This window comes from Hypanus sabinus, chromosome 7 (genome assembly GCF_030144855.1).
Source record: "Hypanus sabinus isolate sHypSab1 chromosome 7, sHypSab1.hap1, whole genome shotgun sequence".
Lineage (NCBI taxonomy): Eukaryota > Metazoa > Chordata > Chondrichthyes > Myliobatiformes > Dasyatidae > Hypanus > Hypanus sabinus.
In genome coordinates, this window is record NC_082712.1 from 143571225 (window position 1) to 143586320 (window position 15096).

General features: G+C 39.6%; 1 protein-coding gene across 1 annotated transcript in view; it reads right to left on the reverse strand.

The window, feature by feature from the left end:
- Nucleotides 1–15096, reverse strand: part of scube2 (signal peptide, CUB domain, EGF-like 2) — a 116293-nt gene that overhangs the window by 52537 nt on the left and 48660 nt on the right. Inside the window, exons 5-9 of the mRNA XM_059975849.1 lie at nt 14490–14615; nt 13877–13993; nt 10801–10890; nt 6221–6337; nt 952–1074 (exon numbers count right to left, since the gene is read on the reverse strand). Of these exons, the coding sequence (XP_059831832.1) occupies nt 952–1074; nt 6221–6337; nt 10801–10890; nt 13877–13993; nt 14490–14615 (573 nt within the window). The remainder of the gene's footprint in view (nt 1–951; nt 1075–6220; nt 6338–10800; nt 10891–13876; nt 13994–14489; nt 14616–15096) is intronic.

The following is a 15096-nucleotide window of genomic DNA, read 5'->3' on the forward strand; positions in this document are numbered from 1 at the left end:
AAGTAATATGGAATTAGCTGCCTACTTTACGAGTCTGATTTTAATTTCTATTTATAGAAAACATAATTTGAAATCAAATCTTTATTAACAGACTTAAAGGGATAAATAAATTTATGCTAATATTTCAACTCACTTCTTTTAAAGCAAAAAAAGAAAAAAAAGAAAATTGTCTTCTATTGTCTTTTGGAATAATTCACAAAGTAAAAACCCATAAAATGGTTGAAATATCTAACTTGTTGCATATTTCTTGGCTACTTAGGTTGCATTTCCAGCCAGTTAGATTGGTCCAGCAGTGAACACCACCACTTTTTAAAATTTACACTTTATTTATCAACTTACCATGTGCACTTTGTTGCCACTTTACCTCCTGTACCTAATAAAGGGTCCACTGAGTGTGTGTTCATGATCTCCTGCTACTGTAGCTCATCCACTTCAAGGTTTAATGTGTTGTGCATTCAGAGATGCTCTTCTTACACACTGCTGTTGTAAGGAGTGGTTATTTGAATTACTGTTGCCTTCCTTTCAGCTTGAACTGGTCTGGCCATTCACCTCTGACCTCTCTCATTAACACGGTGTATTCACCCAGAGAACTGCTGCTTGCTTTAATGCATGATTGGCTGATTAGATTTTTGCATTAATGAACAGGTGTAAAGTGGCCCCTAAGTGTATTGCTTTAAGTTTAGTTTTGTTTAGATATTCATGTGTTTGCTGATGAGTTGCAAAGATGAAGCGCTCAGCAGCTACTTTTCAAGACAGGACAAGGTAGGATAACGGAACAAAGAAAAACTGAACCCAATTTTGTCTTTTAAAGTTTATGCATGAAGCTTTAAAGCAATATATACCTTTACTTATTTGCAACATAAATTGCATGGAGACCTCAACACATGACAATACTCCTGAGAAGTGTTATGGTAAACAAGAAAATCCAGGAAACTGATCATTTAAACCAACCTTGGCAGGTTCTTTCATCTGTTAAAAGCTTGTAGCCTTTCTTGCAATTGCAGTCAAAACTGCCAATAGTATTCTTACAGAAGTGATCACAATCACCATTATTGATCAGGCATTCATCAATATCTGGAAGATAAATGAAGACTATTCATTACTTTTACAATTAATTGTTTTATCCAAACATCTGAGGAGAATGATATGAAGGGTGAGAAGCTTTTTATTAAAGCCAAAAACTCAAGGTGGGATCTAACATCCATGCTTAACCTAATAGGTTTTCATGAGATAAATGAACAATGTGATAACTAGAGAACATGAATAATTTATCAATAATACACATTGCATGAAAACTGAAGAAAGCCAAACTAAATACTCCACTAACTCATGTGAAAGTCCACCCGTCCACGAGCTATGTACTCACAATCTATGTAAGTCCCTTCTATGGGCTGCACTTATCTTAGCAGTTACAGACCTACCCTACTCAGGCAGCAAAGTCAGTCACCAGAAGCCCATAACACATAGGAGCAGAATTAGGCCATCTGGCCCATTGAGTCTGCTCCACCATTCAATCATGGCTGACTCTTTTTTTTAAATTTCTTCCTCAACCCCAGTTCTCGGCCTTCTGACCATAACCTTTGATGTCATGTCCAATCAAGAGCCTATCAATCTCTGCCTTAAATACATCCAACGACCTGGCCTCCACAGCTGCATGTGGCAACAAATTCCACAAATTCACCAACCTTTCACTAAAGAAATTTCTCTGCACCTCCGTTTTGAAAGGGCACCCCCTAACCTGAGGCTGTCCCCTCTTGTCCTAGACTCTCCCACCATGGGAAACATCCTTTCCACATCTACTCTGTCTAGGCCTTTCAACATTTAAAAGGTTTCAATGAGATCATCCTTCTGAATTCCAGTGAGTACAGACCCAGAGCTGTCAAACATTCCTCGTATGATAGCCCTTTCATTCCTGGAATCATCCTTATGAACCTCCTCTGGACCCTCTCAAATGCCAGCACATCTTTTTTAAGATGAAGGGCCCAAAACTGTTCACAATACTCAAAGTGAGACCTCACCAGTGGCTTATAAAGCCTCAGCATCACGTCCTTACTCTTGTATTCACCTGACAGGACCAGGACAACAGATGTGAGAATGTCACCAGCTTCAAATTATGTCAAAGTCACACAGTAACCTGACTTAGAAATGCATCACCTGTTTTTCAGGTTGTGTCTCCCTCCCTTACAACACTATGCAGGATCACAAGACCTTGGCTCAATATCACCTCCTCAAGGGCAATTCAGAATGGATAATAAACTCTGACATCACCAGCCACGATTACATACAGGCCATCTCCACATTACAAGTGTTGGTGGCATTCCCAAATTTTCTATAACACGAAATGCATCACCAGCACATGGGGTGAGAAACGGAAGTTGAAACTGAGTTATTTACCTTTTGCCACATAAATTCTGTGTGAGTGAATTTTATTCTCTATATACCTCAAATTCATGATTTGTAAATTCTGTAAATGTGAATTTCTGTAATCTGAATATCCATAACACAAGTTACCTACATTGTTACCTGTAAGTGAACTACATATACCTGTCTGGACACACCCCCCCCCCCCCAACTGACTGCTTCTGTGGCTCCTCCCACTGACCGTGGCTCCTCCCACAGACCCCGGTATAAAGGCGATTGGAGACACAGCCCCGGCCTCAGTCTCCAGGATGTAGTGTGGTGGTCACTTGCTGCTTGTTCTTTCTTCCAGCCAATAAAAGCCTATATCTTGCCTCACATCTCCGAGAGTTATTGATGGAGCATCAATTTTATTAGCTGGAAGTTTTAGAACATGGAGAGTATTTTACGTCCGGAAAAATTTGACTTGGACCCTCAAGCTCCAGAAGCAGCTCTTGCCTTTGAACTCTGGCTTGCATGCTTCCAATCATACTTGAAAGAGATTCCCGTGACTGAGCCTGCCACAATGTACAAAGTCCTCCTTTCCAGAGTCAGTCCGAAAGTATTCTCCCTTATCAGAGACCTGCCGACCTACAAAGGGCACTGGACGCCCTCAAAAGACAGTACCTGCGGCCGGTGAACACCGTCTAAGCAAAACATCGCTTGGTGATGCGGCAGCAGCGAACCAGCAAGTCGAGCAGGGAGTTTCTCCAAGCCCTACAGACACTCGTGCGGGCCTGTGACTGCAAGGGACTGACGGCGGAACAACATGCGGAGCTCCTGGTACGAGACGCCTTCGTCACGGGGATCAGGTCAGTGTACGTGCACCAGCGGCTGCTGGAAAATGCCGATCTTACCTTATGCTCGGCGATCGAGATGGCCGACATGCTGGAGGCTGCTCTACACAATGCTGACGCTGTTCAGCTGCGCGATCCCCCAGCGGTTCCGTGGACACCGCAGACCCCGCCACCCGCAAGCGAATCGACCTCGGCTGCTGCCAGTCACGAGTCCACGCAGTGTTACTTCTGTGGACTCGAAAAGCACCCCCAAAAACGCTGCCCGGCCCGAGAAGTGACCTGCTCCAGCTGCAGAAAGAAGGGCCATTTTGCCAAGGTCTGTAAGTCTAAACCACGAGCGGGGTCTGGCAGCATCACGTGTGAGGCATGGGGGCCGCCATCTTGCCTGCCCGCCTCGTGCGAGACATGGGGGCAGCGATCTTTGTCGGCGCCACCTTGTCCCGCCCCCGACCCACCGGTGCTTAATGGGCACCAAGACGGCGGTTCAACTCTGGCCTCCGTAACCCTTGACCAAAGCGCCCCACACCAGCTTGCTAGGTGAGTGATGGACATCCTGGTGGAGGGGCACAGGACTAGCTGCCTGTTTGACATGGGCAGCACTGAGAGTTTTATTAACCCGAACACGGAGCAATGCTGCGGACTTGTGACACGGCCGGTAAGCCAGAGGGTCACCATGGCTTCTGGATCGCATTCCACAGACATCCTGGGGTGGGTTGTGTAGCGACATTGGTGGTGCAGGGCACAGAATATTGGGACTTTGCGCTACTGGTCATGCCTCAACTGTGCGCGCCTGTGCTATTGGGACTGGACTTCCAGAGCCACCTCAAAAGTGTGACTATGGCATATGTCGGGCCCCTCCCACCACTCACTGTCAGGAATCCTCAGTTTTGTGGGACTTTGTCATATACCCCGCTACTGACCACACACACACACCGACCCATGGCAGGAGGTCCTCCCTGAGGCACTCCACTCTATCCCCTCCTTGTTATGCACGTCCACCAATGCCACCCCTCACGACCGCCTATTCTCTTTTCCCAGGAAGTCTGCCACCGGGACCACCCTACCGGCTTGGCTGATATTCCCCAGGGCCAGTGCTGCTCCGGAAACATGCGCGGACCAATAAATATTCCCTGCTGGTCGAGAGGGTTCACCTTCTACATGCGAACCCCCAGTATGCCTACGTGGTCTTACCTGATGGGCGGGAGGACACGGTCTCCATCCGTGACCTAGCGCTTGCAGGAGCAACAGACCACTACCCCGAACACTCCACGGTAACTATGAACCCTGTACCCGAGGTGACACCGCACACACCGAGCCCTACACAGACTCCTCATGACACTCCTGTACCAGGCGCCTTGCACACGCATGAGGGATCACTGACACCTAGTGGGCTGACACCTCCAGTTAGGCCGGAATCAGCACAACCACTGTCTCCGGTGCAATCACCACCGGCACCTGTGCAATCACAGCCGGTGCTACGTAGATCGCAGTGACAGATTCGACCACCTGATAGACTTAACCTGTAAATATACCTGTAAGAAACTTCACCCCATGGGGACTCTCTTTTAAAACAAACGGGGGGTGAATGTGGTGAACTACATATACCTGTCTGGACATGCCCCCCCCCACCCCGCTGTCTGCTCCTGTGGCTCCTCCCACGGACCCCGGTATAAAGGCGATTGGAGATACAGCCCCGGCCTCAGTCTCCAGGATGTAGTGTGGTGGTCACTTGCTGCTTGTTCTTTCTTCCAGCCAATAAAAGCCTATATCTCGCCTCACGTCTCCGAGAGTTATTGATGGTGCATCAATAAATGCCTCCAGAACTACAGAATTTACCATGTTAATGAAAACATCAAAATTGTCACTAGATTAGTTGGACATGACCTAACCTTCACAGATCCATCCTGACTCTCTGATGAAGTATTAAAAATACAAGTTGGTTTTTTTTTGGTCTCTCTGTGGTAGTAGATTCAGTAACTTTCTAAAGGTAGATAGATAGATAGGTTAGTTTTATTTATCACATGTACATTGGAACATCAAAACATACAGTGAAATGTGCCTTTTGCATCAAATCGGTGAGGATTGTGCTGGGTAGCCTGAAAGTGTTGCTACACATCCAATGACAATGTAGCATGCCCAAAAATTACTAACCCTAACCATTCATCTTTGGAATGTGAGTGGGAAACAGGAGCTACTGCAGGAAATCCACACGGGGAGAACGTACAAATTCCTTACAGTCAACACCGGGGGTCAAAACCTGATTTTACAGCTGGCTGCTGTAAAGCACTGAACTAAGAGCTATTCTACTGTGCCGCCCACAATTGATAATTTATTTCTAGTAATCCATCTTTTTTTTTGTTTTTTTTCAGTAGTACATTAAAATTTTTCTAATCCAGAAGGCGCAATTCATAAATCAATCTTTTCTCACACCTCTTAAACCTTAAAACCAGCAGATTGGTAAAACTAGTTGATTGTATTTTAAGTCTAACTATATTCTCCAGTATCATGTTCGCATTCTGTAATTAAGCAATGGTCACAAATAAAAAAAATTATTTTACACACAGAGGGTAGTTTGAAAGCAATGGTGGAGTATGAAACAGAATAAACTTCAACTAGATGACGTTTCAAAAAGGAAGTAAAGAGAGCAGCTCAGAACAGAGAAATCAGTTTGTGTAATGGTTTTGGAACGGACAGGTAGATACAGAGGGCTCAGTAAGTCATTCTAAGAATTGTTATGATGTGGGTGACCATTATAATCTGGACCCTTTGCAAATACAATGTAAAGAACTGTACATTCACACTTAGTACAGTCTCCGATGAATGTATTGATGTACTGCAAAGCTAATTAGCATGCAAACTTAATTTAACCAATATATGAAAATATAACTGAACAGCCAGGGCAAACATCACCATCAAAAATTGAATTAGAAAATATAAATCTATTACAGCCTAAATTAGAAATACAACTATATTGTAATTGTCCAATTATTAGGTTACATTTCAACTGATTAAAAATTATGACAAACCTTTACAAGTTTTCCCATCTGGTTGCAGTGTGAATCCAACAGGACAGCTGCACCTAACACCAGTAGACGTGTCTTTACAGGTACGATCACATCCTCCATTATTAATAGCACATGTCTCTGTAAACAGCAGGAAAGTCACTTGCTACCAGTGGCTATTCTTGTATTTCTATTACTTGAACATTAAAAAGATCAGTGAATTTACAGCCAAGTATAGTGAATGAACTCAAAAACAACTGATGACAAACTCACAATGGTTTTGAATTGTACTTATTTTAATGGAAAACGATCTGCAGAATTAAATCACACAATCACAGAAACAGACCTTATAGAGTCAAAGATCATATACATAGAACTGTTGCTTCAGTTCCTGACAAGCAGCCTCCTGTTAACATGTGGAGGATAGATATCCTACGATGCATGCCTTACGAGATGTAGTCAAATATGGTCCTTTATTCAATGACTTTATCAAGTTTCTATTTTAAAACATCTCTCTTACTCTTTGTAGTCATGAATTTTATATTCTCACCATCTCAGGATAAGGGCACTTCTTCTCAATTTTCTGTACGATTCATTAATGGTTACCGTATATTTATACCACATTACTCTGATCTTTCCAGAAAGAGGAGATACTCTCTATCCTTTTGAATCTTTTCATAAGTTTAAGTATCTCTATCAGATCACTTGTGAAAAACATCACTCCAGCTACTTGAATCTTTCCGAATGCCGTTATTCTAATAAATTCTTCCTGTATTTTCTCCAGTATTTTGGTCCTTTGTAGAATGTGAAGGCTAACACTGCAGTTTAGTAATGTTCCTGATGGAGTTTAACATAACTAAAAAGCCAGGAAGTTACATTACTCAGAAACAAAGAGCTTTCCATGTCTCTTTTTATTTCCTTATTAAACAGTTTCACTCCCTTTTGTAATTTGTAAATATGTACTCCTGGTCACTGTGCTCACCACTTACATACATTTTCCAAAATTTAAATCCTAAAGTTAGAGTTCATTTACCAGCTACAATCTAGATCTGGTCGATTAGTAGTACTTTCCTCTACTTTGCTGCAGTTACTATTTTCTGCAAATTCAGTATCTCCCACAATTGTTGAAATTGTACTATTGACTCTCAAATCCCAATCATTTATTAAAATGATAAAGAATGGCAGGGCCAATATTCCCCCCTTTCAATGTAACACCTTTACTCCAAACCTACAAACAACCTGCTGAAAGAACTCAGTGGGTCAAGTAGCATCTCTAAGACGAAAAGAGTTGACAACTTCAGGGATCAAGCCCAGCATCGGGGTTTCAACTTAAAGCATCAACTATTTCTCCCCTCCCGGAGCTGCTGCTTGTCCCACTGAGTTCTTCCAGCAGATTGTTCATTCTCCAGATTCCGGCATCTGCAGTCTCTTGTGTCTCTTTTATTCCTACCCTGTTTTGTTTTCGCTTTGTTGCTAGCTGGCTACTTGTTGCCCAACACGTTCTGAGTTTTCTGAATCTGCTTTGTGTTACCTTATTGAAACAACCTTTGAAATCTAAGAATATTACATGAACATTATCCGCATGTTTTATTAATTTAATTAGGATTGTCAAGCAACACATTTTCTTTTGGGATTCATGCCGTCACTGTGCACTGTGCACTGGATTCCAGATAGTTTAAATTATATTTCAAGGGACAAGTCCCTTTCCTATATCTGTTTTCCTTAATGCCTTAATCACATAAGAATCCTTGGCCACTTCCCATCTTAACTATTTTTATACCTTTTATTAATTTTTCATCTCATGTTATGATTATCACCTTAGTCTACCTGTTAAAGGATATTAAATAATATTATTGCCAATACTTCTTAATTTATTTTGTGTAGCAAAGCTTCCAGCTTTAATTTCATTAATTGATCTCTTGAAAATACTTCCCTTTTAGACATTACTGAGGAAATAATATTTTATTAATTTATTAGCATTTTAATATGTTTTTATTACATCGATTGCTGAAGTTTTTAATTTTAAAAATATTTGCCTTTACTTAAAGCTTTCCAATGAAAATAGAAAGTGTTATAAAGTCTATCATTGTGGCAAGCTATCAACAGCAACAGACTGCTCCTGGGTGAGAGCTCTGGAGATGTTACCTGAGGCCACTCTGCCTCAGAACTGTTTGGAGAGGTGGTAGTTCAGCCCTCTCCATCCAGTGAAAGTACAGGTGAGTAAAGTGTGTGAGCACCTAGCATCAGCTAGAGCTGGAAAGACTCCTGTCCCATTAATGTGAATTATTTACATTTTAGAATTGGAAAATCACAGCATCCAGTGACGTGGGCTTCCCAAAGTAAAGGTGGTGTTAACAGATCATGGGCAATTTCATTCTGGTGACTTATAGGCATAATGGATTGAGGTTACTGTCCAAGCTCATAATATTAGTCTGCAGAGTGTGGAGAGTTTTAGCATTTGTATCAGGGAGCTGCAAGCTCTCTCTTTATCTCTATCGATCTATCTATTTATTATTATAGTTTGCTCAGCCTGCATTGTATTGCTGCCACAAAAGAACACATTTTATGACTTATATCAGTGACAATAAATGGGATTGTGATCCTGAATACACCAAATAATATCTAGTGCATTGCTTAAGTTATAGTCTGAAAGTTCAGAGGTTCCCTTGCAGCAGATTGCAGTACAAGGACAATGTACTATAAATAATAAAATCTGATAGAACCTAGGATTTCATGTCTTCAGGGAATAAGCCACAAGGTGACAAGATTTTAGGTTAGAGAAACAAAACTGATCTTAGATCTTAGGTTAAAGAAAAACAAAACTGTTAGAATAGTCATTCACAAAACAACTTACAGGAATCTGAGGTGGGCTACAGTTAAATTATTCTTCCTGTTAAAACAAATAAAAAATTTATGGAGGGAGTGGACTTAACAAAATGAGTTAACAAACTGAAGGGGATATTTTCTTTGGCAGGCCCATTTTCCTGAATAAATTAGGTACAAAAAATAAATAAAAGCTGATGGGTTGGAGAACATTTCCATAATGAAATATGTGTTACCTCAGTAATATGTACATGGCAGGTGAAACATCCCTTCGATTTGTAATATTTGCTGTGCACAGGCAGGAATGATAAATGGACTACAAATTCAGTGCAAGTGCCCATCCTATTTGAATGGAGGAGCATACCATCTGCCTTAGGCAGCAATAATAATAACAAGGCAGTTTAAAAGAAGTATTTTAAAAATCATGAGTTTTCCTTAACGCCAGCAGCATATTCACAAAGAGATGGCCAGCAGCATCTTGCATTTGTATTTGCAGGGTACCTGTATGCACGTGACTGTACCATCGGCTGATGGGAACAATACCCCTAAACCACACAAATATTTCAATTGCCTGTGTCTTTAAATTTCAACTTCATCCCAGAATTTTCAAATTTTCACACATTACTTGCAAAGAATATTAATCCATGGATTTACTTAATTGTAAATTAGATTATGCAAATATTGCATTTTAAAGACAATGATAATTATTGTTGATGGAGGGCAAATTATAAATCTGTGCAATCATTTACTGTGAACAATCAGATCAGCTAAAATCTATTGAACTGTGATGCAGGCCCTTGGGTCACCTGGACTACACCTGCTCCTATTTCTCAAGCATCTAGTTCAATTAAGTTATCTGAAAGCAATTGCAATTAAATTATAGAATGGTATAAGATGGCATAGAGGAAGAAGTATGGTGTGACCTATGTTTCATGCTCCCTACTCTGCCAGGCTCTTGATCTCAGCAACTCTGTTGTAGGGGAAAAAAATGAAAGAGGGACTACTCATGTAGATATTAATTGCTATTTGTATGTCCAATGAACAGGCAAGGGAGCATATATTTTACAGCAAAATGTAAGCTAATTACACTTTGTGGCTTGCTCATGAATATTTTAAGCATCTTAAGAATTAATTTAGCAAAGACGGAGCTGTCCATTATCTAACTTTAAAATTCTGTCATCATTCTTCCAAGTTTTCCTTACATTGGTGCTGATTCCAGCTGGAGTGGAGTTTAACAGGTGCATCCAGTAATTCATCCTAGAGCTTCAAGGCTGGGCTTGGAGCTATGCATGTTGGTGGGGTCACGGAGAGCACCAAAAGTCAGTCACCTGAACCTGATCTACCATTTTACCCTTTTCTTTTGCCAGAAACAACAGTGCTAATTATTGATCAAGTGAATAAATAAAACTCAAAAAGGACTAGGAATGAAAACTTGGGCCTTTCTAGTCTGTACTCATAGAAAATGGCAAGCTTATCGTGATATCTTTTTAACTTTCCATCACTTTTACAGCATATTTGATAAGAGTTTGATATTTCAAGGAAGTTGATAGGGAAGTAACAATGTTTATTATTAGTAACCATTGCCAGAAGCTGCACTAATAAGCACATAAGTGTTTAGTATGAGTTAATACAACTATGGTTAAAATCAGAAAGAAGACCATGCATACTAAACCAAGTGAGACAGGCAAGGTGTTTGGGTTCGGCTAGGAAAGGTAGACTTGCAATGAAAAGATAAAGAGCATAAAGAAACTATCAGTGCACTAGAAGCTTGTACTTTTTACCCATTAGCAGTCGGCGTTTCACCAGCTTGTCCACATCAGTTACTGACGTGGCATTGTATTCAGAGTTCTCAATTGCAGCCTCAGCCTTTTCTATAATACAAGTAAGCACAAAATATATTGCAAATGGTCAAACCAAAGCAGAAAAAACCTTGCTTTTTCTCTCTTGAATAAGTTGTAGAAAGGCACCTGAACAAATGCTTTCTCTTTATTGAGGTAACAACAACTGGTATTTATGGCATTAACAACAGAAAAGTACTGGTAATGTATGAAAACATAGTGAGATTGAAATCTTTGTCAAACCAATCTGCTGTGCATTTCCATCATTTTCCATTTTTATTTTAGTTTTCCAAATTTACTTTCTATCATCTGCAGTTTACACCATCACATTAATTCCTTGAGTAGAAAGCTTCACTTTACTTGGAAGAATAAGCAAGAGTGTAAATGAGAGCATCAAAATCATATGCAAAACAAAATCTTAATTCAGAAACAAACAGAATAAGCATTCAAAAGCAACAAAAAGTGCAACTGAAATTTATGTTTGCAAGCTAAGAAGCAATCCAGTACCAAAAATTAGGAAAAAGCAAATTAAGATACATGCTATGAGGTTAATGTGTAATTTAGTGGTGGTAATCAATGCAAATTTTAAAGTCACAATAATAGATATATATATATAGCCACTTTGACATGCCTTCAAAAAGCCTAAAAGCAGTTCTTTTATCTCTCAGTATGATTAAAAGCAGTCACCTTTCAAAGCAAGTATGCAATTTGCTCATTTCCAGGATAGAAAGCGTAATAAGAAGGGCAAAAATAAACTACAACTAACATATACTTCTTCCAAAAATATATATTTCTATTAGCCTTAGTGGAATCAAATTAACAGATTGTGTAAAATATTTCTATTCATCCATTTGATTAGTTCATTCATGCAATAGATTTAAGCTGACATAATCTCTGTTCTATGTTCTGGATTGTATGCCTCTCCCAAATTCAGCTAAGAGAGTCCCAGCTCCTTGTACAAACAGCTGGGATGGTATAAAATGATGATGGGGCATGGCTGCAATAGAGATCATTATGGCATGTGTTTTGATCATCTATAAATACAATAAGCAGGTTATGAGTCATGGCTGAAGAAAATATCTTAAAAAGAAAAAATGGAAATCGCAGGGATGAGGATTAGAAAGTCTTGAAGAGGACAGGCAGTTACCAGTTTGTGAAAATTCCCAATCTTTCTGTTGCATTTGCATCATCAGCATTTGTAAGTAAATGAGTCTTTAAAATATGTTTAATAAAAGATGGGCAGTTTAAAATACTTTTTAAGTGTTTCAATTTCTTGCAGATCATTTACACAACATACCAGAAGTGCACAACAAGCAAAGCAGCAATAGTGAAAAGACAGAAATTTCTTGTATTGTTTATCCAAACTTACCAGTAAAAATTTGGTCAGAATTTTAATTTGAACACATTCTACCTATCATAATCTGCTCCTTCTCTTTTCAAATATTGGTTGTCTGTCAGAAAATTTTAACTTTCAAAAAAAATTTCAGGTTTTCTGTGATCATTTTTAGTAATCATCACAACCCCAGAATAACAGAATTTTTCATATTCTAACTGCAAAATGAAATTGCCCAAAATTCGCTTATCTATTGTTAGTTTTATTGAACTGATGTGAAATTCTAAGATGAACAAATTTAACTTAACTTGGATAAAACAGTGCATTATTCAGATTTCTAGCATTGTCAGATTTCCATTGCTGACTGTTGTACGTATTCATGTACAATGGGAACAATTCAGACATCATCCTGAACAAAATGTACTGTATCAACTGGTTACCGTGACAACACCAAACTCTCTTCCATTCAATAACATTTTTGATATAGTTAGTTCTATTCTTACACCGATAGCAGTTCATATTTTTCATAAGCATTTTAGTGTTTTGAATTTGTAATTAAATTGTTGAAAAGCACTGCACAAACAATGTCTCAATAGCCAGAACCAAGGTAATGTTGCAAGCAGCAGATCTTGTTTCTCAGATCGAGAAGCATATATGACAATATTCTCTAGAGACAACGTAAGCTAACATATTTCAATCACGCTGCAATTCTGCAAACAGCTCAGAATGAGAAGATTTGATTTAATTATGCAATTCAAAGAACAGAAATCTGACTAACATTTCCATTAACATTACTGCGTTAAGATTCTAGGCAAAATTTTATCTTTAGTCACTAAAACCATAGAGACATATCGCTCTATACAACAGAAACAGGCCGTTTGGCCCATCTAGTCCATCCATGGCAACCTGTGTTTCTGCCTAGTTCCATCTACCTGCAACCAGATCATAGCCTCTCATCCATGTACCTACCCAAAGTTCTCCTAAATGTTACAACTGAACCAGCATCTACCACACCCGCTGACATGTTATTCCACACTTGCACCAGCCTCTGAGTGAAGGAGTTCTCCATTTCACCTTAAATCTATCTGGTTCTATATGCATGTACATTAAGTGATGTATGTTATTATCCGTTTCCATTGAGTTTAACATGCCACTGCATTGAATACTTTAGAAACTGAAGTAAAGGTTTAGCTTTTCTTTAAATTAAAGATGAAGACATAATTGATGAATAAGCCTGTGTGCCTGAATTAATAAACTTATGAAAAATAAAAGTCTCTAAAAACCCTTTTCCAATATGTTTGAGGCATTTGAGCTCGGTCATAACACTACATATGGTTGTATTTATAGTTCCTACTTGATTAAGAGACCGTAAACCTTCCAGCACTGTAATCAGACAAGAATAACCCATTGTAGGGAGCAACAGACATGAAATTCTGGAGGAACTCAGCAAATCCGGCCGGATCTACGGATGGGGCCATTCTCTTCGGCCAAAACGTTGATTGTTTACTCCCCTCCATAGATGTTGCTTAACTTGTTGAGACCCTTCAGCAATTTTGTGAGTTGCTCAAGATTTCCAGTACTTGCAGTCTTCTGTGTATACGCATTGCAGAGATGTGCTTAAACGTATACTTTGTCATTAACTTTTAAACAGTTCAATGCATGTGGTAGGAAGACTTGTTCACTTACCAATACAGGTTTTCCCATTAGACAGTAAGGCATACTTTTGATGGCAGCCACAAACAGGTCCATCATCTGTATCATCACAGGTATGATGACACCCACCATTTCCATGATTGCATGTTACTAAGAAAAAATTACACACATCTAAAAGAAACCGCTGATGAAATTTATAAATAATTAAGGGCAAGCAATACAGATTGCAGCTGTCTGCCAAGCCATACAAGTTCAGTTAAAATTACTGGCACAGCAAATACTTTCAGAGATGCTGAAACTTCAGTTTGTGCTGTGAGACCGTTCAGGACATTCCCTTGTGCAGATAACTTAAGCTTTAAACATTCATTTCAAGGGCATGCAAATATGTCTGGTGCAACTGCTACATTCCAAATCATCTCTCCAGGCACACACTGGGATAACTTTGTAATCCACAGTCTAGCATTATTAGAACAAGAATAAGAAGTTTAGCTTTGATTAAGTAATACACTTTGTATTGGGCATTTCAGGCTGGGACAGTTAAGGGAAGAATATAATGAGGAATAAGGAGTGGTTTGATTTTTGTGAGTGTTTTCAATATTCAAAAAGAATGCATAATAGAACAGAAAAATGAAAGGAATTTACATACATATGCATCCTCTCTGATTCCTGGCTAGTTCAAAACCAGGCCTACATTTACATGCTACTCCTCCTTTTGGTGTCTCTCTACAGATATGGGCACATCCATGGTCTTTGTTCATGCAGCTCATTCCCCCTGAAGCAGAATGATAGATCAAAAGTAGAATCCATTAAAAACAAATCTTTATACAAGGACAAAATTGGATTCATCTAAAACAAACTCAGATAAAAGCAATTTAAAATGTGTCAACCCACAATAATCTGTAGAGTTAGGTTATTTGCGTTTTGTTTAAAATTGGTTACATTAGAGCAATCTAAGCGAGTGTCAACACTGACACAGTGGTGGACCTGTGATTCAGAAGACTGAGGGGCTAAGCTTTACTTCAGGCCTTGAACACATAATAGAAGACCTGATGAAGAGCATCAGCCCGATGTGCCTTTTCCATAGATGCTGCCGTGACTGCTGTTCCGCCAGTATTTTGTTGAGCTGCTTTGAACACATAATCATGACTGACGTTCCGTTTGGGTTGCTCTTTCAGTGAGATATGGACCTGGACCAAGGTCCCTCTGTACACTACTACTGCTGAAGATCCTACCAATGACTGTATACTTTCCCC